Raw genomic sequence first — 21,609 nt, 5'->3', positions numbered from 1 at the left:
ATATTTTTTAGTAGTCATTATAAAGCAATGTGTGAGTCAGTAGGTTGCTTCAGCAGTATCTTTGAAGCATTTCCAAGCAAGAAATCAAGAATCAGTCATGTTGTAAGCATGCAGACGGTCATATGATTAACACACAAATACACACAAACACGTATGCATTATTTCACACAGTGCACAAACATTCCCACTCGCATATTTTCTTCAGTGCACAAATTACCCAGTTGCCCACATGATCGAACATGCAACTCGCTAAAGGCGAAGGAAAACCTTTATGCACTTGTGGGGAACATACAGACACATGCTTTATACACACTCGAATGAATCTTTGTAGTAGGGCACTCATACTAAGCGAATTACCCATATAGCCTCCCAAGAGACCCCACTCCTCTATTCTTACCCCCATGTCTATCTCTCCTTCTCTCTGTCTCTCTACACACCCCTCCTTACACCCGCATCAGCTACATTCCAGAGATGACATCATCAGATATGTGGCCCCTCCCACACTCCCACAGGGTGGAGAGACGACGAGAGAGAGAGAGAGAGAGGGAGGGAGTTCAAGAGCATTGGGTTGGGTAGGGCTCAACATAGACAGAAAGAGAAAAAGAGATACAGAGAATAACAGAGGGACGTGACAACGAGACATGAACTTGAAAAAACACAAATCAGGACATAAGAGGTACATTTAAGCTGTTAAAGAGGACACTAAATAGAAAACAAGAGACGTTCGACACATTGGAGCTTTAGGGAATGTTTCTCTCGATTAGTGAGTTTCAGTTCTCTGTGTTGGTTGTATTTGCATGTATTAGCAGACTGCATGTACTATGCTATGTTAGACGATTTGCTTGTCTGGAGCTGGACAGTGTTTCGTCAGCCAGCCATGTCTCTGTTTTGTTAATAAATTCTTAATTGAGCACATGTCAAGTTTATGTCAGTGTGTTTTGAGGTTAGTGTTGATGCATCTGGTCAGCTTGACATCCTCTCTACAGTCACACAGTAGTCACTGCATGGGTCGTACAAGTTGTTGAGGTTTTGGAGTCGATGTCTTCTGGTTTGTAACATTATACTGCAAAAATTATTTTCTTAGTACATATTTCAGTCATATTTTCTATTTAAACATTCTTAAAACAAGATAAATTTAATTTAGAAGGTGATTTTACCTTTCTTATAATATGACGTGAATTAAGTTTAATTCTTATCGTATCCTTATGCTTTTCTTATATTTTTTCTTGCTTTAACCATAAATCTAAATATTATATCTATTAATAATATATTTAGAGAGAGCTAATGCTAAAACTAAATCGACCTGTGAAAAATCATTTAATCCTTTATAAACATAATTTTCATAAATTAAATTTTACATAATTTTGTGTCTCAAGAATTTTCTTTTTTTACTGAAAACATATTTATTACATTGTGGTGTTGTGATGAATCTCTCATGAATCTCTCAATGAGTAAATTTTTTTTTCAGTTTTGTTTTTCCCCTGATGATTTTTAGATAACTTTTCAATATTATTAGAAATCATTAGCATTTGTCTTATTTGACATCTTTAGATAAGCCAGTTTTGGTTTTTAAGGTATGTTTGTTTTGGTGTTTGAAAAATTGAATAAGCTAGTACTACACTGAAACTCAGTATTATGACACAATCACATGATCAGTATATAGTGATAGTGTCTCATGGTCAGCATGTAATTGTAATGTCATCTCTCTTACCACTTTTTTCTATGAACCTTTCACCTCCACTCCTTGACGCCTTTCTCACTCTGTTGAAATTAAGTTACCTTATACAAGATATAGAGGTGTATACATATACATAATAATCTTACACCAACACTTTACATAATTACATGGAAATTTAACTTCATTGTTTGTGCTTTTGTTTTGGCTTAATTTGTTTGTTTATTGTCAGACTTGCTTTACATTTACAGCAATATTTTCTTCTATTTTGTACTGTTTTTCTGTATGTCCTAATTTGTCTTGTTCTAAAAGCAAAAAAAAAGCAAAAAAAAAAGAAATTAAGTCACCCCTTTATGTTCCTTTGGAATGAAACAGTTGTATTTCTCTCTTTCAGGCATATTCCCATGATGCCTACCTAAGAGGGAACAATCCATATACAGGAAAGGCCCAAAATCTTCCTCCACCACCCCCTGTCCTCTACCCTCCACATACAAAATCACAGCCTCCTGCCCTAGCCGGCCCTGCCCCAGCTTCTTCATACATGGGGCAAAACCAGCTGGACAACTGGAGCCGCTGGCCCGGCTCCTCCTATGGTCCCTCTCCACCCCTTGACAACCGGACAGTAGCTTCCAATGCTTTCTGGGCAGCCGAGGGCAGGAGCTGTGAGCCAGGAGGTGTTGGTCACAGTAGCCCTGCACACCGAACTGAGGAGATCCAGTATGGAATGACTGACAGGGGACCACAGGCAACCGGACAAATGAGAGGACGCTCATATTCATCATCTTCCTCCTCAGGAGGGATGATGAGCCCATTGCATCATGCTCATCTTGCCAACCACAACATGGGTACTGCCGTGGGGCACATTGGAGGCCGCAAGGAAAGCCCACCTTGGGCCAGTCCTTCTCAGTCAATATCAACACCCCCATCCAGCCGCAGCGAATGCACTCAACAAGCCCTTTCCAACTGGTACTATAGCCAAGTACCAGGTCGGGAGCAGGAACGAGAACGAGAGCGAGAGCGATCTGTTTCTCGCTCCATTCACCCACGCCACAGGAGTTTCTCGCATGATCGTCTAGGTGAGCTTGGGAGGGCCAAGCGTTCGCAGCAAGCAGGTTTTCCCCACAGTGCATCACAAGACACATTGCTGTTGCTTCAGCAGAGCTCAGCAGCGTACACTGATCCCCACTGGAACCATGGAGACTGGCGGGGTGAGCATGCGTATGGACAGAACCCATCTGCAGTTGCCCATGGGCGTAAGTCCTCCGAAAACCTTCTAGTAAGCCAGTATGGACATTCAGCACGTTCACTGGAAACTCTTGATAGAGCTGTGGGGATACTTTCACCACGACTCGAAAGATCTACTTGGGTCCACCAGCCCCCAAACAGGACTGAAAGCTATCTGAGACATGGCGGACATTGTGGCCAACACGCAGAGTCACACCACCAAATCCAGCAGCACCAAGTGCAACACCACACACCACAACACCATCAACACACACCTCAGCATCAAAACGTCACACATGCAGCACACCAACACTCATCTCAGACTTCACAACCACAGCAGGCAGCTCCACTGGCAAGACGTTTGCCTTCTTGCCAGAGTCTAGATGAGGAGCCGATTGGCTATCGTAGCTACAGCCCCTCTTTCAACCGGAAGACTGGCCGTATCTTGCAGCAAGCCCAGTCATTTAGAGACCCCTCTTACACAGGTCCACACCTCTGGACCCCTACACCCAAGACCAGTCCCCCAGAGGGGCTTCCACCCTTGGCCTCTCCTTCCCCAGCTCCACCAACCACCTCTTCTACAACTGCTATTCCCACAGCCCCTGAAGGACAAGACAGAACTTACCGACCCACTAATCATGACAGAGGGGCAGGGGAAGCAACAGGTGAAGCCCAGACACAGGAAGTGGTTCTGAGGCAGAAACCACCCACCGGACGCAGGGGTGCGAACGCCCTACGACATCCACATTACGGCATAGCGCTTGACTCCAGTGACCCTCTACTCTTTACCTCTGATCCTACGGAGCCCCCTGCCAAAGCGGAAAGTGCTATTTCTCATCGCCGTACGAACGGTAACCTACCACCACTATCCATAGAGGATGATTCTCTCGCGTCAATTCCCTTCATAGGTAAGTCCCTACTTCTCAGTGACTCCTTTGCTCTCATGCTCTCCTTTTCATTGTTGCAAAATACTGTTCCATCTAGTTCTCGGTTTTTCCCTCTCTTTTTCACTTCCCATCATTTGCTCACTCTATCCTGCACATGGTTGTTATTTTAACAAGGAAACTGATTAAGTATCCAGACACCATTAAAATAGACTGATGGGAATGTTAGAGAATGACTGTACTTGTCTTAATAACTCACAACCCCACTGGTCTTACCCTTCATTTCCTATGTCTGGTGAACCAGTGTGCATGTCTGTGCATTAGGTAATGCTGGAATCTCCCATGGTCAGCCTGACAATATTAGTTGTCTGTGGCTGAATCAGACTTACTGGATTTAAATTAGTCCTATTTTTCTTTCTTCCTCTCCTTCTTTTTTCCACTCTTCCAGTGCCTCGCCCAATTCCATCCTGTTTCTACAGTTTTACTCTTTTAGTAGACGCTTCTATACAAATTGACTGCATTCTCTGGGAATTGAGCTCATGACCTTTGCATTGCTAGTGCCACGCTCTACTGTTTGAGCTTTGGGAACACTATGAAGATAAAGGATTTGAAGAGAATTGTCTTGACATATTTACATACTGTAGAAATTTTGATTGATTGACTAAGGCACAGTTGTGTGAATATGTGTGTTTTATAACCTACCTATATTTTAGTTACAAAATAGCTGGAAAATATCTGCAGATGTTAACTTAGTCTGACAAAAACTTAATTGGGGAAATGGTTTATAAATAAAGTAAATAATGTCTCAAGTCCTCTTTTAAGGGAAGGTTAGGGTTGGGTTGGGGTTAGTTTATAGTAATTATGATTGGTTTTATTTGAAAAAAAGCAGCTGATCTAAAAAAATTAGAATATCATGAAAAAGGTCAACTCCTACAAATTTTTCTGAGCAAACGAATCGAGTCATTCAGCCATGGTTCAGCTTCTGGTTCGAATCGAGTCATTCAGCATGGTCCTTCCACTGAATTTTGGGTTTTCATTATCTGTAAGCCATAATCATCAAAATTTCAAGAAATAAAGGCTTGAAATATGTCACTCTATGTGTAATTAATCTATATAATATATGGGTTTCACTTTATGAAATGAGTGACAAAAAATATTGACCTTTTTCATGATATTCAAATTTTTTTAGATGTACCTGTAAGTGTGTGTGTTTGCTTTGGCCTGTAGCTCAAAGTGATCTTGTCTCTGCTTGCCTTTATTACTAAACCAGAGTGCAAGAGGAAATCTGAAACAAAATGGCCGGCTGAATGCAAAACATTCAAAACAAACTGAGATAGACACCAAAACTCTTACTGTTAAATGTGCTACAGTGTTATATATGGTTGGCCATGAATCTCTGTTTCCTCTAATTATATGTTTATAGCACAGCTGGATTTAAGTGGAGTGCTATTGATTTTGCAGTTTCCTTAAAAGCTTTCAGTTGGTCATTTGCTTTCCTTTAACATTGCATTAGGAGTTGTAATGGCAACATTAAAACAAAACCAATTAATTTCAGGCCTATTAGTGATTTTTAGATTGTTCTGCTCTTTTCACTGCTGGACATCTTTTTATGATCTGTTGTGATTGCATAAGCTGTTGTTATTGCAGTGCTTTCATTCCTGAGGGAGGTTAAGCCTAAAACCACTATGCATAAAAGTGCCCCACCTTTAGCAGTCAGCACAGACGAGAAGCATGTTTCTGCCTCCGCACACCTGTACAATGCAACACACCCCTTGAGTTAGACCCTTCAGTTTGATTACATTTGTTAAAATGATTGCTTACGTTATGTGTTTGTGTATGTTTAGGAGAAGTTGTGGAGTATTGCAAAAATGTAACTACATATTTAGGATGGGAGCAGGTCGTTGTGTATCTCAGGTCCTGTTTAGAGATTGATGGAGGCAACACAGCAGAAAAGACTCTGAAACAGAGAGGACTAAACTGAAACTAACAGAAATGCTCACAAGCTGGGGCATGTTACACCATACTGATAAAAACAACAGACAGTCTGTTCTTGCTCTACCTGTCATGTCAGTGGAGTCGTTTGTACTGGAATTTCTCGTATTGATTTGGGGTGAATGGTTTTCAAACTGCGTTACTGTGTTAGTGCAACTGGATCTTTGTTTTATGTAAAGATGACATTCAAGTCATATGATTACAACCAGGAAACATAAATTATATTAATTGCATATGGCCATATCTATATCAATCTACAGCATGCAACAAACTAAAAGCCTGTCCGTGCCTTGTTTTAAAATTGAGAAAGTTTTTAGACAAATTTTTGGTCTTGAAAGTGTTATTTTAGGATAATTGTGATGATATTGTAGCTTTTATTAATATTTTATTATTTTATTTAATATTTGTAATTATTTTTTTTAAATGAATTTAGTTCTAGCTAACTATAATAACCCTGGTAAAAAATAAATAAATAAAAAAGCCTTTGTGATATCTTTATTCATTCCAGCCCACAGACGAATAATACCCAATCTTTTTTTTTTTTCACTTTAAGAACATATTTTACTAAAAATCAGGCTGATCAGAAATTTCTAGTTCATTCTTATTGGAGGTTCTGTAAAACTTGTCTCAGTTAGCAACAGTAACCGGGGGAGGGTCAGTTCATTCAGGTATTCAGGCAAAATGTTCTTCAGAGGAATGAGGAAAGTTCAAATAGTTTTGGAATGAATGTAGTTGTTTCATGTAGTGTATACTTTTATGTTGTTTAGTTGCAGAAGACTTGCACTTTTTTACAAACGTGTAATGAACTGAGAATGCAGAAGGAAAAGGAGCAGGGAGCAGGGGTTTTTGGGGTTAGGGGTGAAGGACACACACATACACACTCTCACACAATCAGATATTACCGGACACAATCGGCACACTCAGCTCTTTCTGCCCTCAATGTGGTCATTGTGTCTCCAATAAAAAGGGGAGGAGTCTTCACTCCACCAACCATTCACACACTAACATGCTACACGCTAACTCACCAGAGATATCCGTTCTGATGGGTTGGGTTATTTACAGCTTTGCATCTGAGCCTCAAAATACAACTGTTGCACATGACTGATGTTAAAGTAGTACAGATGGATTTTCTATGTGCAAGTGTTGCATGTCCAAGAGACAGACTCTATGGAGTTGTGTGTGGAGGTGTGTGTGTGTGTGTGTTTGTGTGTGTGAGCTCATACTCAGGCTTCAGTAATGAGGGCCTTTGTTAAACCCACAGAACAGCTATTTCTGCCAGTGGCTGGAAAACAAGCACAGTCCAGATTCCACATCCTAGATTGGGAATGTTTCCGCCCCTGCTCCCTTCTAGTATGAGAAAGAGTAGACAACATAAGAGAATTTAAAGAAAAATGATTCACTTGATTTAAGATAAACATTTAATTAGAGGTTGGTTGATGTATGTGCATTGTAATGAATGTTGAAGACATTTAAACATTTGATAAACTGATGAATAAGAAGAAAAGGAGTGGACTTCATATGAAGTCAGAAGTGATGGATGATAGTCACATGAAAAAGTGATGCACAGAGATAAAGAAACTCAAATTATGAGAATAGAGAGCAGGATACTGATGAGTTTAAACGGGGGGGTTCATTTATAATTCTGGGTGACTAATCAAAGCAGGAAAATGACAACATGACAACACTGATTGGCTGGTGGCACTGTAAGAACACTTTTCTCTTTTACTATTTTGAATGGCTGTCAATAGAGAAAGATGCTCTCTGCATGGCCCAGTTGTTCAAAAAGTTAATCTGGCTCAAAATGTTGAAATATACTTGCAATAAGGCATGTAATTGTTAGAAAGTAATTGTAATGTAAGTGTAATTAGATAAAATGTAATTGTTAAGACTATTGACTGGTTCATCTCTGAAATCTCTCTGAATCCCAGCTTCTACTGGGATCAGGATAATCCTGCTTTTTTGGATCAAAGGTATTAAAAATGTGGTTTGAACAACACTTACTGAAGGTTTGATCCAGATCAAAACCAAGACTGGATTTCATGATCAACTCCATTCTTAGAATCCTGTTTTTTTGCTTTCAAACAACCAATTTTCAAATCAAAATCTGATCAGAGTACTTTTGAACAACTGGGCCTAGCGCTAACTGGACCATGCTAACCAGACAAATCTTGTTTTGAAATCCTCTTGTTCATTGACGTTTGTGTGCTGCTGCCACCTGCTGGTGTAGATAGATGTTGTTGCAGGTGGTTTACTGGTTGACAGAATCTCCTCAGTCACTGAAATACCAACGTTCTGCCAAATTGCGTTTTTGAAGCGATCTTGTTACTGCTGCAGGGCAGGAAAGACCTGACACATAACTGCAAGCACATGCTTTGAAAACAGAGTTGTTTTTTTGAAGAATTCATTGAAGGTGCCACTCATCTCACACATGGCTAATATGTGCTTATATATTAAGGATTTGGGGAAAAGAAAGACGTTGACAGGATGGATCTTTAATGTATTAGCTTTAACCAGTTGACCACTCCAAAGAGGTTGTTATAAAAGCATACCTGCAGCAACCAACCACTTCCCACGAGAAACTCACAACACCAGGCACTATGCGCTTCAGCAAGAACTGAAACCATGTGTTAATACAAAAAGGACTTGTACATCTCAGTTCCACATTGATCACTTATTTCATGGAGGGCCACGAGTCAGGTACAAAATGCTGTATGCTTTATTCATTCTTTCTCTTTCTTTTTCTTCTTTTATCTCAGCATTTTTCACTTTGTCACATATCATATGCTTAAACATGATGAGTGGGTACAGATAAAGTGTGCACTATAGCTTCTCCTTACAGTAACACTCGATTACTCCTCCTCTCTTTGAGAGTGTCTAAATCTCATTAGGTTTTGCAGTAAATTGAGTGTTTGGAAATTCAGTTGTTTACTTTTGTATGCACACATGTCAGAGAGGAAGAGTCTCTTGTGTTTTGGTGTATTATGATATTTAAATATCTTGAAATTAACTGTGCAACACCATTTTGCTTTCCCTCTAACCTTTCCCTCCCTCCTTGTTATTCTTTTTGGTTTCCCTTCTTTCAATCTTACTCCTCTTACCAATATAACTTTCTTTTATTCTTGTCTTCCTTCCTTCCCCTTTTCCTATCCTTTCCTCCGTTCCACTCCTCCCACAGATGAGCCGACCAGTCCAAGTGCAGATCTGCGGGCACGTCATGTCCCCGCCTCCTCCGTCGTGTCCAGTGGCGGTATAAACTCCGCCCCTGCTGTGGCCACAAGCCCCGCCTCCCCAACCTTCACCTTTCCCCTCAACCGCCTTTTCTCCCACGACTGCAGTGAGTGATGCAGAGAAAGAGAAACACTGTTACTGTTACTACTAAATGACCAAACCACTGCCTAGAGCTGTACATGAAAACATCGTGACGAGTTTACGCAATTAAGTAAACATTCAGAAGCTGCATGTGATCATTATAAAGCTCCTCCTACTGCATGCATACTCATACAGCACAAATAAGTCAAATGTATATGTGCATGCCGTACTGCATTTGTTCACATGATCTTTCGGTAATGCCCGTGCACCGTCTTTGGACTTCACCGACACTGTGATGAAGATCACCACCTTCCCACCTCCTAATCTCAGATTACTCCCTGTATCCTACCCAACTCCACACTAACTGTCCTTCATCAGCTCTCTCTCTTTTCTTGTTCTTTGTCCTTTTCACCGTTTGTAATGAGTGGATGTCTCTCTCTTTCTCTCTCTATAAGCAGGGGATCCCAAGTCTAATCGTCGCTCCTCTTACCTGCTGGCCATCACCACTGAACGCTCCAAGTCATGTGATGAGGGGCTTAATGCATATAGAGAAGAGGGGCGGGTCTTCTCGTGAGTTTTAGGAATTTTACTATTACTATTTTTGAATACTATTCACATCTCAGTAAAGATGTGTGAGTTGATTTTTATTTTTGAACATGTTCTTATTGTGCTTCTTCAACAGGAGGATTCCAAAAAGAGTCAAGAGTTTCTTTACTGAAGGGGTGAGTTTAATTCCCTAAATTACAGTAGAAACCGGGTCGTACTCTCTAAAATTTCGATATGAACAAAAGTACTGTATTGTTTTAAGTCAACATAATGTGATGTATTTCTGTGTATAGATCCTGGATGCTGATTGGTCAATATTAGGGTTATTTTAGCATTATTTGTATACTATTGTTTTTATTAATATTTTGAATTAGCTGTTATTTTATGTCTTCAGTTTTCATTTTAATTGCAGTTTAAGTTTAAACATTTTGTTTTGTGCTTTTGATATATTTCTGATTATAGATCAGATTCTGATTGGTCAATATCAGTGTTATTTTATAATTTTTTGATATACTATTATGTTTTTTATTAATATTTTGAATAAGCTTTTATTTTGATGTTTTCAGTTTATATTTTAATTTAAGTTTAAAAATTGTATGATGTCATTTTTATTTTTCAAAAAATATTTCAATTTCATTTCTATTAATTTGATTTTGTTTTCATCATTTTAGTAGTTCAACTTTTTTTAGCTCTGTAAGTTGCAAAGGCAGCATCTAGTTTTTGAAGTCAGCATCTATTTTTTTATTTCAATTAACAAAAACTATCTTGGATTGTTTTAGTTTTAGCTAACAATAACAACACTGTGTCAGTATAGCATTCCAGCCATATTATAATCCATGCTATAATAACAGTTTTCACCTCTCCGTTGTCTATTTTTTATTTCAATTGTATATGCATGTTTGCTAAAGCAGTGCCCCAATAGTTATTTAGCTATTGGTTAGCATTTTCCTATCGCCCAAGAATGGATAAAAAAGTTAAAAAGGTCCATTTTGTTTCAAATTGTATTGTGTGATATTTTAACTTAAAACTTTGGAGTGTACAGCTTTAATTGTCCTCTTCCTGTATTCTGGGTCTTTGTATACTGTAGTTCCATGTCAGTGTCACAGTTGTACATTTCTCTGTCCTGTGTCATGGTTTAGTCTCTGGACAGTCTGGGTGCTGCGGCAGAAGCTCGCTCTAAACGACACTCTACCTCGGAGCTGGGCAGCATCAGCTACAGTGACGTGAAGAGAGAAGGCTGGCTCCACTTTAAACAGATCCACACAGAGAAGGGCAAGGTAAGCCAAACAGACAGCGAGGGTTCATTTATAATCTGGGGGAGCAGTTGTTAGTGGCTTAGGTAATGATGTGGGCTTGTAACCGAAAGGTTTTAGGTTCAAACTCGCCATGCAAGTTGCTTTGGATAAAAGTATCTGTTAAATGACTACCGTAATTAGTTACCTGTATGATCTGATGGATGAGATTAGTCTTTTCTCTCTCTCTTGCAGAAGGTGGGTAGTGCCATCTGGCCTTGGAGGCGGGTGTTCTCTGTGCTTCGGTCCCATTCTCTGTTCCTGTACAAAGACAAGCGAGAGGCAGTGCTCAAAGGGGCGGTGCTGGGAGGCGGGGCTGAAGAGGAGCAGCCAATCAGCATCCGGGGCTGCCTTGTGGACATTGCGTACAGTGAAACGAAGCGCAAACACGCGTTGAGGTTGACCACACAGGACTTCTGTGAATACCTGCTACAGGCAGAGGACAGAGAGGACATGCTGGAGTGGATCAGAGTCATCAGAGAAAACAGCAAGACTGACAACGAGGTGAGAGTGTGAGAATGATGGAACATAGAGGTCTTCAACCGAATGAAATGGCAAGACCAAATTTGTTGAGGTTGTCATTGCCTGTACAGGAAGCAGTGCATGTTTACATGGTGTTTGTTTCTGAGATCTCCTTCCTCTCTTACTGTTGTTTACTGTCAGCAGGCTTTGCTATTGCTAGTCAATGTGAATATGGTCATAATATATATGGGCTTGTATAATATATGGGATTTTATCCATATACATAATTTTTATTTAATAATTTTTTTTATGGACATGCTAAAATAAAACCTAACATACTTGGAAAAACTTCAGTTAAAATGAAGAACTTGTAATTTAATTAAATTTTAATTTATGAACATACTAAAATAAAAACGAATATACTTGGATAAACTAAAATTAAAATAAAGTACATAAATAACATATTTTATTTTATTATTTTATTTTATGAACATGTTAAAATAAAATCTAACATACCTGGAAAAACTAGCGTTAAAATAAAGTACATTTTATTTTGTTTTCAATTTTCAATTTTAATTTATGAACATGCTAAAATAAAACCTAACACACTTATAATGTACTTTTTTTTAAATTTTTATATATATATATATATATATATAGTTTGTTTCAGAAATATAAAAATGCACTTTATTTTAATTTTTTCTAATGTATTTTTATTTTTTCCAATTATGTTTTATTTTAGTGCATGAAAAAGTTTTAATTTACACTTTGTTGTAGTTGTCATTACCGATAACACAGTTTGTTGATTGATTTCCCCGAAGAGTGACAACTCTGTGGCCTGTGGTTTGCACTGCACAAAATGGCAAAATTTGCTCAACCAATGGTTTTTGGGGTGGGACAATTAATAATTTTTCAGTTAAATTGAAATGCTCTTTATTCATATTTGTCTGTAGGAACTGGGTTTCTCACGACAGGCTCTCATCAATAAGAAACTTAATGACTACAGGAAGCAAAGGTGAGATTGGAGCCCACTGTAGCATTTTGTTGTTCTGAAAAAAAAAAGAATTAATTAATTAAAATGATCCGCTTCCTCTTGGTTCCCTCTTGTAGTCCAACAGGTAATAAACCAGACTCCTCACCCAGAGTGCCTCGAATGACATTTCTGCTCAGTAAGCAAGACAACAGCGCACCTCCACGTTCCCCAAAACACGAGGCTAAAGATGAGAGCAGCCCCCCTAAATCTCCTTGGGGCATAAATATAATGAAGAAGGCTAAGAAAGCAAGTCCTAAAGTGTTTTGTGTGCGTCTAGAGGACTGCCAGCCTGCTACCAACAACAAGGTGTGTCCTTTATGCAGCGTGCTGAATGTGTTTCTTATGCTTACTGGTAACTTCACATTAGTATGTTTACATGTGTATGTCTGTTGGTCTGTGTAGTTCATTCCCCTGATTGTGGAGATCTGCTGTGGGTTGGTGGAGGACATGGGTCTGGAGTACACAGGGATCTACAGAGTGCCAGGAAACAATGCAGTAGTGTCCAGCCTGCAGGAGCAGCTCAACAAAGGAGGAGACATCAACATCGCTGAGGAGGTGAGCTGTTTACTCACTCACAAACACACACACACAATCTCTGTCATTGTTAACTTGCCACTGGCTCTTTGAGACTGAGTCAACATGCTGGTTATATTCACTTCCCATGTTTAAGCGGATGCTTCCTCATATTGAGAGCTCAATGATAATTGGGTTCAACAACAAGAACAACTGCTTTCACTTTTTACTCCTGTACAGAAATGGCAAGACTTGAATGTGGTCAGCAGCCTGCTAAAGTCCTTCTTCCGTAAACTCCCAGAACCCCTCTTCACAGATGGTGAGATTATGAGCATGTGAACTGTGATTTAGTGCTATTTTATGTGCATAAAACTGTAAATGTACTGGAATCCTTGTGAAATATATTTTGAAAGGTATGAAGTATGTCATGTAGTGACATTTTTCCTTCCATTTCTCTTTCTCTTTATCCTCTTGAAGACAAATACAATGACTTTATTGAGGCCAATCGGATGGAGAATGCCAGTGACAGGCTAAGGACAATGAAGAAACTGGTATGAACTTGCTTTCAGCATGTTACTGTAAAAGCCACATTGTGCTGCAAGTCTACATTACCATTCAAATGTTTGAGATCTGTAAAGTTTTTTTTGTTTAAAGTCTTTATGCTCACCAAGGTCTGCATTTATTTGATCAAAAATATATTATAACATATGCACATTTTCACTCAGGATCAATCAAAGGTTTGAATAAAACAGCATTTACTTGAAATATAAATATTTTATTTTGCTTTACTATCACTTTTAAACTATTTTGTCTTTGGGGAAAAAATCACAATGACCCTAAACTTTTGAACAGTAGTGTATAGCATTTAGTTTGTATTTTCTTCACCTGTTTTTCTATTAACTTTCTATTTGTCTCTTTTTGTCTTTCTGCAGATACGTGATCTCCCAGATTATTACTTCCACACTCTAAAATTTCTAATTGGACATCTAAAGACTGTGGCAGACCACTCTGAGAAGAACAAAGTGAGCAACACTTGCTTTTCTGTGATTCAGATATTTCAGTATTTTAAATTACAGTATATTTTTACTATTGGAAATTTACAAAGCATAGTTGAACACAGATGTTGCTTTTTATGTATTAATTTGGGCTTGTGTTGAGTTTAAAAACCAGCTGGGACAAGTCTTTTTTCCTTGCCTATGCAGACCTTTGCAAATAGTTTAGAGATTTTAAGTAATATTGATGACATTTTATTACTTATTAGTAGCATCTGAATTTGGCATTTCACATTAAAAAAGCAGCAGAGCTGCTTGTGTAACCTGTTGCATACAGTAGAATGCTAGTTCATATTAGCTGTATGATGTCTTACTGTGCGCTTATGTATGTGCAGATGGAGCCACGTAATTTGGCACTGGTGTTTGGCCCCACTCTTGTCCGGAACTCAGAGGACAACATGACAGATATGGTCACCCACATGCCTGACCGCTACAAGATTGTGGAGACACTCATTCAGCACGTAAGGCACAAAGCTGACAAAAATGACCACCGGCTAGTCTCCATTTTAATTATGATTTTAAACAATGATTGTCTTGCTCTCTGCGCAGCATGCCTGGTTTTTCAGTGAAGAAAACGAAAAAGATGAAAAGGTTTGTTTTCTTTATATTTAGTGTTATTGAGATTCATCAAAATTAATTTGACTAAATAACTAAAATTGACTAAATAACTAAACATTTAAATTCTAAAGTTTTTCATGGCTTTTTAAAAAATATTTTAATGTCACCCCTCAGACACCAGTGGACACAGAGGATGTTCAGCCCGCCCCAAACATAGATCACCTCCTCTCTAATATTGGTCGGACGGGCCCGCTGGGGGAGGCATCAGGTGAGAGTGCTTAACCAGTTACAACCAACTATGCGCAGGTTAAAAACAGCCAGTTATAGTTGACAGTAGTCTACATTAGATGGCTTTTGGCTAGCAGTCATATTGCACCTCAGATGACTAACACTAGGATACATACTTTCATCTGCATGTGGATGGACAGGTCTGTCCGTTGAACATGTGACAGTAGTAGACAGCAGGTCCAACATGTTTCTGTGTTCCTGCATGTTGAATGCTCTTTACATCTCTGAGTTTTCTTTTTTAAACAATCTCTTTCATTATATTCACTTTCTGCTGTCTTTCTCTGTACATTTCTGCATCCCTCTCTTAGCTGAGCCTGTGGAACAGCCACTGCGGTAGGATGGGTTTCCCCTGCCCTGCACTCTTGTGTGTGTGTGTGTTCATGAGTGTGTGTTTAATGGCTATTTGCACAAGTTATGGAGGTGTTTATGGCCTCGTTTACATGTGCTGTTCACTTCTGTGTTCATTTGAAGTGCTAAATACAGCTGTCAACAGGATACTTTTTTATCCTCTCTTTCAAAGCAACCATATTCAAACAGAATAGCTCATGGCAGGGGTGCATCTAATATTTTGTCATTATTTGAACATGATAATGTAGGTCTAAATATAGGTATAAATATTATATAAGCAGGTATTGCTTAGTATTGACTATACAATATACAGTACTGTTCAAACCGGGTCAGTCAGATTTTTGTTAATGTTTTCGAACGAGGTTTCGTATGGCTGCATTTATTGGATCGAAAATACAGCAAAAACATTAATATAATGAACTATTATTCCAAAGAACTTTCAATAATGTTTTCTATTTAGATATATTTTAAAATGTAATTGGTTTCAATTTCTGTGATGGTAAAGCTATATTTTCAGCATCATTACTCCAGTCTTCAGTGTCACATGACTCTTTAGAAATCATTATAATATGCTGATTTGCTGCTCAAGAAACATTTCTTATTATCATCAATGTTGAAAACTGTTTTCCCTGAAAACAGTTTTTTTGCAGTCTTTTACTGTCACTTTACATGTAAATGTAATTTTATGTCCTCTCATTGACCTCACATTTTTTGAACGCTAGTGGTATGTATCACAAACGTAAATGCCATGTTAAATTATTTGTGCAAAATCTAAATGATATTGAAGAGCTAAGCCTTCACAATTCGTAACTTTAGAACACTTCTGAAGTGACACCCAAGCCAGGTAAACGGGGCCTGTGTGTGCTGGCAAATTGTGTTTGTTTCGTCTTTCTGCCCCTCTGACAATTACAGTTTCTGCCCTTGCCTTCCCTTAGCTCTTTCATGGGTCGATGTCATCAGTATGTTATGTGATGTCATCAGTGTGCGCTTTATCTTTACCGCTGCATATATGGGCTCCTTCACTTCTTCTTCTAAGACCCTGTTCACATTGGAAAATTAACTGACAATCAACGGCTGGTTGTTTATTACACAGATGCTGTTTATATTGGATCTTGTGTGAACACTGTCTCGCAATCACTGTTTATGGGGGTGATGCTTAATGATTGACACAGAGGCTGCTACAGGTCTTGTTTATCAATGTATAAAGTTAACTTACTGACAATCACAAGGTTGATCCTCCTCTGTGCCTCTCATTAATACAGCATATATTTAACATGGTGCCAAAATATTTGTTAATTTCACTAACTTCCTCTCTCCCTGTCTCTCCCTGTTTTTAACTGTCCAGACTCAACCAACAGTGATTCTGCAAAATCTAAGGTCAGTATTGACCAAAAACTATTTCATATGTTTGTTGTGTATTAAAGGTTAAAGAGAATACTGTAGGGATCTGGATGCTTTTAATCACTTTAAATTAGTAATAATTTTCTGTAAAAGCAATCTAATTTAATAAATATTTGATAATACATTTTTCATAATAATTAATATTAATGTATTTGTTTGAATACAATTTTTGAAATATTTGATACTTAGGGGTCGTGGGGATCAAAACGTGACTTTACTGCCAAGGATATCCTGACGTTTTCGATTATGTCGGCTGTGACCCGCAAACGCCGGAAACGGCATAACGGCCGTCTCCTTGGCAGCAGCACAGACGACGATTCTGAGCATGAGCCCCTTAAATTCTGCATCTCCGAAAAAGACGACTTGCAAGAGATGGGGCAGGTCGCATCTTTCTGTGCCCCTCGAGCGGAGGGAGAAGAGGATGAAGAAGAAGAGGAGGAAGAGGAGGAGGAGGGTGAGAGACAGAAGGCACAGGAGCAAAAGGAAGAAGTAGTTCCCAGCATTTCCTCCACAGAGGAAGCGGCACCAGCAGTGCTGCTGAGCGAGGAGGAAGAGCAAAGGTCTGAAGTGAAAGGTCGCAGCTGGCGAGGAGATGATGCACGGTCTATTGTGTCAGGTTACTCTACTCTGTCCACTCTGGGGCGGAGTTTAGCATCAGAGGGGCGCGGTGAAGATGCAGATGATGAGCATAGTGAACTGGTGAGTGAAACCGATAATGAAAGTGGATTTGCTTCACGCTCCCTCACCCAAGAGAGGCCAGAAAAACCAAGCCGTTCAAGCCAGAACCCACACGCCTCACCCGAACCAACCGCACCACGCAGTTTTCTCTATGCACACTGCAAATCGCAGACACCTTCTGCTGCCTCTGGCACAACCTTTGCTCCGCCTCCTCCTTCCCTCACAACCAGTCCTGAAGATGGCGCAGCACGTTCATCTACTCCCTCGACCTCCTCTTACTCATCATCCGCTTCCCAGCGCCTCCACAGCCGCCACTCGTTTAACTCCCACCGCCTCATACAGTGCGACACCCTCGCACGGCGTCGGCTAAAGGCAGACAAAGCCAAAGCGCCCTCGGTGGACCTTTCGGAACTGTCCAGCTCCTCCACCACAGAGGGAGAACGGCGGTCGGGTGCAAATCAAATCCCTGATTCCTCTCCGTCTCCTTCCCCAAAAGCCAAATCCTCCTCCAAAGGGGTTAGCGTGCGAAATGAATGCACGGCAACATCTGCAGCCAGTCCCAGAAGCTACTTCTTGTCCACTGGGCAGGGTTCCCTGGCGGATCAGGTTCGGGCTCGTCTGATGGGCTCGGCGGATGATCTACGCAGCATTGGCCTGAGGAAGCAGCTCTCGCCAGAGACGCGCCGAAAGAGACGTGCATGGAGGAGGCACACCGTGGTGGTCTCCCCTACGGACAGTTCAGACAAAAAAACACCTGCGCCACCCCCCAAACCGCTAGCTTGTTCCCCTGTTGAAAAACAGGACGTTGGAGAGTCCCACCCAGAGTGCTCAGAGACTGAAGACCCTACTGCACATCGGGTCCTGCCTACCTCGCGCTTTCATGATTTCTTGTAGCAGTGATGGTGTGTACAGGCTAGTGAACCGAGAGAGCTGGATTTGGGTTGTGTTGTAGCTGTGTCCTCAGTATGTTCACACTGACAGCGATTATGTGGTTGCCAAGTACTGTTGACCGCCAGGCGTTCATACTCACTGCAGTGTTCAACTGTATCTGGTGGCGGATGATGTGAGCGTCATTGTGCACCATTCAAAATTAAATTGAGTTTGAATTTGAACAGAATTTAAATTTAGGTAGCAAACAGAATTTAAATTTGAATTGAATTAAGTGGAATTTAAAAGTAACTGAAATTCAAATAAAATTACAACAAGGGCATTTTCAGACCTGTAGACTATTTGCTTTGTTCCAGAACAGGGTCTTAAATTGTTGCAATGTTGCACTTTCTCCTTGGTTCGGTTTGCTTTCACAAGGCAACATTTCACTTACCAAAATGTGTTTATGCTAATCACATGTGTGTAAAACGGTCCTCTCATTGGTCAGATCGCACCTGTTTATGTTCCAGGAATCCGCTCATCGTGTCATCCGTCAGAAAGGATTGATGCACACACTCATATGTTTCAATGTATATGTATATCAAGGCTTCATTGGGTCAGCATTCTTGCAATACACCTGTTTCAGAGAAGAGCAATAACATTTTAAAATGAAGAGATGCTCTTTGGTTTTCAACTATGATAAATAATGTGCTCACCCACCGAATTAAACACTGAACGCATTTCACATTATGAATTAGGATACAGCTTGGATTGTTGGTTCATTAGGTCAGATTGCGTTCTCACCAAAAGCAAACCACTTTACAGTTCGGTTTCAATCGGGCCAAGACCACCTCGTTCAGCCGTTCTCAGACCGATTGTTTTGGTGTGGATCTGAGTGTGATTATAATTTCTAAAATAACTCAACTAAAGTAGAAAATGTGTCAGCTTCTGAAACAAACGATACAAGCAAGCCAGGTGTGAAAACACCCTAAGCGTCATTTGTAATGAGAAATGAAAGAGTTATCAAGACAAACTTCTGCCTCATTTGATGTCACCTATAGACATTTGTACTTATTTTTATGTAGATTTTTGCTTTTTACAGATTGTTTCATTTTATGGACCAAGGTGGAAAAACACTTAGGCCTGGTTTCACAGACAGGGTTTAGATTAAGCCAGGATTAGGCCATAGTTCAATTAGGACATTTAAGTAATTTTTAATAAACATGCCTTAGATAAAGACATTACTGGTGTGCATCTTGAGACAAAACAATGGCACTGACATATTTTAAGATCAATCCGTGCAAGTTTCTTTCAGCTGAAACAGCTCAGACTTACATTTTAGTCTGGGACTAGGCTTAAACCTTGTCTGTGAAACCAGGGGTTAATCTCCCAGAGTATCCCTACCTGTTGAAATTTCTTTGAATTGTAATTTACTTGAATTGTAAGTTACACTTTAATTCCTTTAATTCTAATTCTAATTCCAAATCAACTTCCAGTAGGGTGTGACCAAATTTGATTGTATGGAATTTCCTTGAATTGAAAGGGAGCTGAAACTAAAATTTTGCCTAGCCCTGGTCTGTATTCCTGTTGCTGCTGCATCACATTGCTGTTCATTTGCATAAACATGATCTCTTCTTTATGCAATTGAGTGTTGCTTTTTTCCTCAAATCATTCTCAATGAAAATGAAACCAGTCACTTTGTCACTGCAAATCACTGTCGGTGTGAACGGCCCTTTAGGTTGCTGTGTGAATACAAAATAAAAACTGTTTAAAGCCCTCAGTTAAGTCAAATTTTCATTACTTTTACTCAGATTTACTTGCAAGGCACCTGCAAGGTAAAACCTGCAAGACAAAGGGTGACCAAATTTGATTGTATGGAATTTCCTTGAATTGAAAGGGAGCTGAAACTAAAATTTTGCCTAGCCCTGGTCTGTATTCCTGTTGTTGCTGCATCACATTGCTGTTCATTTGCATAAACATGATCTCTTCTTTATGCAACTGAGTGTTGCTTTTGCTTGTTTCCTCAAATCATTCTCAATGAAAATGAAACCAGTCACTTTGTCACTGCAAATCACTGTCGGTGTGAACGGCCCTTTAGGTTGCTGTGTGAATACAAAATAAAAACTGTTTAAAGCCCTCAGTTAAGTCAAATTTTCATTACTTTTACTCAGATTTACTTGCAAGGCACCTGCAAGGTAAAACCTGCAAGACAAAGGGGCTTTTCAGTGTTGCCAAAGTTTTCTTCTTCCTTTCTTCCTTGGCCAGTTACATGATGACATTCTGCTCTTTAAATTACTGCCAAGACCCTCATGACTCACATGCCAAGGAGTGCTTTTGTGTTTTCAAGTCCCAGATGAACCAATTCTTCAAACATGCCGGTACAGTATTGGCTAAACAGTGTTAGCAAACAGGAACAGTGTTGATAGTGACAGTTTTAACTAGTTTTAACATAGGCCATTGAGCTCAGAGCAGGTGCATAATTCTACCAGTAACTCACTACTTTAAGATCCATAAGAGGCAGTGTGGTGTGTTCCCCTTCCCACATGTTCATCTACACTGAATAACGGCTCATTGGTGAAATCACTTCATATGAGTGTGTATGTGTGTCTGAAATTGCCTGTGTATACATTATGTGGTCGAGGATGTGTGTGTCAAACGATTTTGTAACATTTGTACAAAGCCTTGCTTAAGTTAACCTTGTAAATAAACATATATTATCCTATTTTATTTTAGTTTATATATGGTTTACAAGTGCACTTAGGTGTACAGTCATTTCTTTCAAGATGTTACTTGAAATGTTTTTCCTTAATATTTTTTTGTTTTTTATACATATATTTTGTATGAATATAATAAGTACTTGGGGTGTACCTGTTTTAACTCCACAAGACTGTTTTCCCTGTTAATGGCCTTTCTCTGTGAATTACAAATACTATGCAGAAATCTATTCACCTCAATGCAAAGAACAGAGATCTAACCTGCAAAGTGTGTCTGTCACAAGCTATAATAAATTCTTATTGCAGACCATATTTCATTTGGGTTTTGTGTTTTTGTCTTGTTCTGCAGGCATTTTTGCACAGAGCATGATTTCTGAGAAAAGGTATAAAGAAATGGCACTGTTTCCGCCTCTACTGAGGTATTATACTGTATGTATTTGTGTGTGTGTGTGTGTGTGTGTGTTTACAGTATTATAGAGGGACCTGAAAAACCTGTATACAGGTCAATGTTTTAAATGAAACCGTTTAACAGGTTTAAACTTTAGCAATGGTTTGCATAGTTAAATATTTTGTCTTTGCTTTCAGTATTTTATTTATATTTCCTCTATATAAAATCACATCTTTAGTGCATTTACAGGGTGAGTAAAATATATTATTTATCTTTAAGTATCAGTCTAACCGATATTTAGAGATATTAAAACAGATTCTCAGATTCTGCCTTCCATGGACATCATGACACTTTTGTCACGTAAGTACAAAAATGCTCACAACGG

At 39.4% G+C, this 21,609-nt stretch overlaps 1 protein-coding gene across 9 annotated transcripts in view; it reads left to right on the top strand.

Moving 5' to 3' along the window:
* The window catches only part of arhgap23a (Rho GTPase activating protein 23a), a 71,376-nt gene extending 52,059 nt beyond the window's left edge, over window positions 1-19,317 (top strand). For 3 of the 9 annotated variants that reach the window (XM_016527615.1, XM_016527611.1, XM_016527608.1), the window contains exons 7-23: window positions 2,070-3,807; window positions 8,951-9,109; window positions 9,540-9,654; window positions 9,767-9,806; window positions 10,770-10,907; window positions 11,118-11,426; window positions 12,338-12,399; window positions 12,495-12,723; window positions 12,820-12,972; window positions 13,171-13,249; window positions 13,408-13,481; window positions 13,863-13,952; window positions 14,318-14,443; window positions 14,532-14,573; window positions 14,715-14,808; window positions 16,522-16,553; window positions 16,767-19,317. In XM_016527615.1, the coding sequence (XP_016383101.1) occupies window positions 2,070-3,807; window positions 8,951-9,109; window positions 9,540-9,654; window positions 9,767-9,806; window positions 10,770-10,907; window positions 11,118-11,426; window positions 12,338-12,399; window positions 12,495-12,723; window positions 12,820-12,972; window positions 13,171-13,249; window positions 13,408-13,481; window positions 13,863-13,952; window positions 14,318-14,443; window positions 14,532-14,573; window positions 14,715-14,808; window positions 16,522-16,553; window positions 16,767-18,149 (4,863 nt within the window). In that variant the 3' untranslated portion in view covers window positions 18,150-19,317. Of the gene's footprint in view, window positions 1-543; window positions 677-2,069; window positions 3,808-8,950; window positions 9,110-9,539; window positions 9,655-9,766; window positions 9,807-10,769; window positions 10,908-11,117; window positions 11,427-12,337; window positions 12,400-12,494; window positions 12,724-12,819; window positions 12,973-13,170; window positions 13,250-13,407; window positions 13,482-13,862; window positions 13,953-14,317; window positions 14,444-14,531; window positions 14,574-14,714; window positions 14,809-16,521; window positions 16,554-16,766 lie in introns of those variants that run through there. The other 6 variants (XM_016527612.1, XM_016527609.1, XM_016527617.1 and 3 more) reach the window with 4 other exon arrangements.
* Window positions 19,318-21,609: the final 2,292 nt, after the last annotated feature.

Source organism: Sinocyclocheilus rhinocerous, unplaced genomic scaffold (assembly GCF_001515625.1).
Source record: "Sinocyclocheilus rhinocerous isolate Xijiao unplaced genomic scaffold, SAMN03320098_v1.1 scaffold273, whole genome shotgun sequence".
Taxonomy (NCBI): domain Eukaryota; kingdom Metazoa; phylum Chordata; class Actinopteri; order Cypriniformes; family Cyprinidae; genus Sinocyclocheilus; species Sinocyclocheilus rhinocerous.
This window is presented reverse-complemented; position numbering and strand designations above follow the sequence as displayed.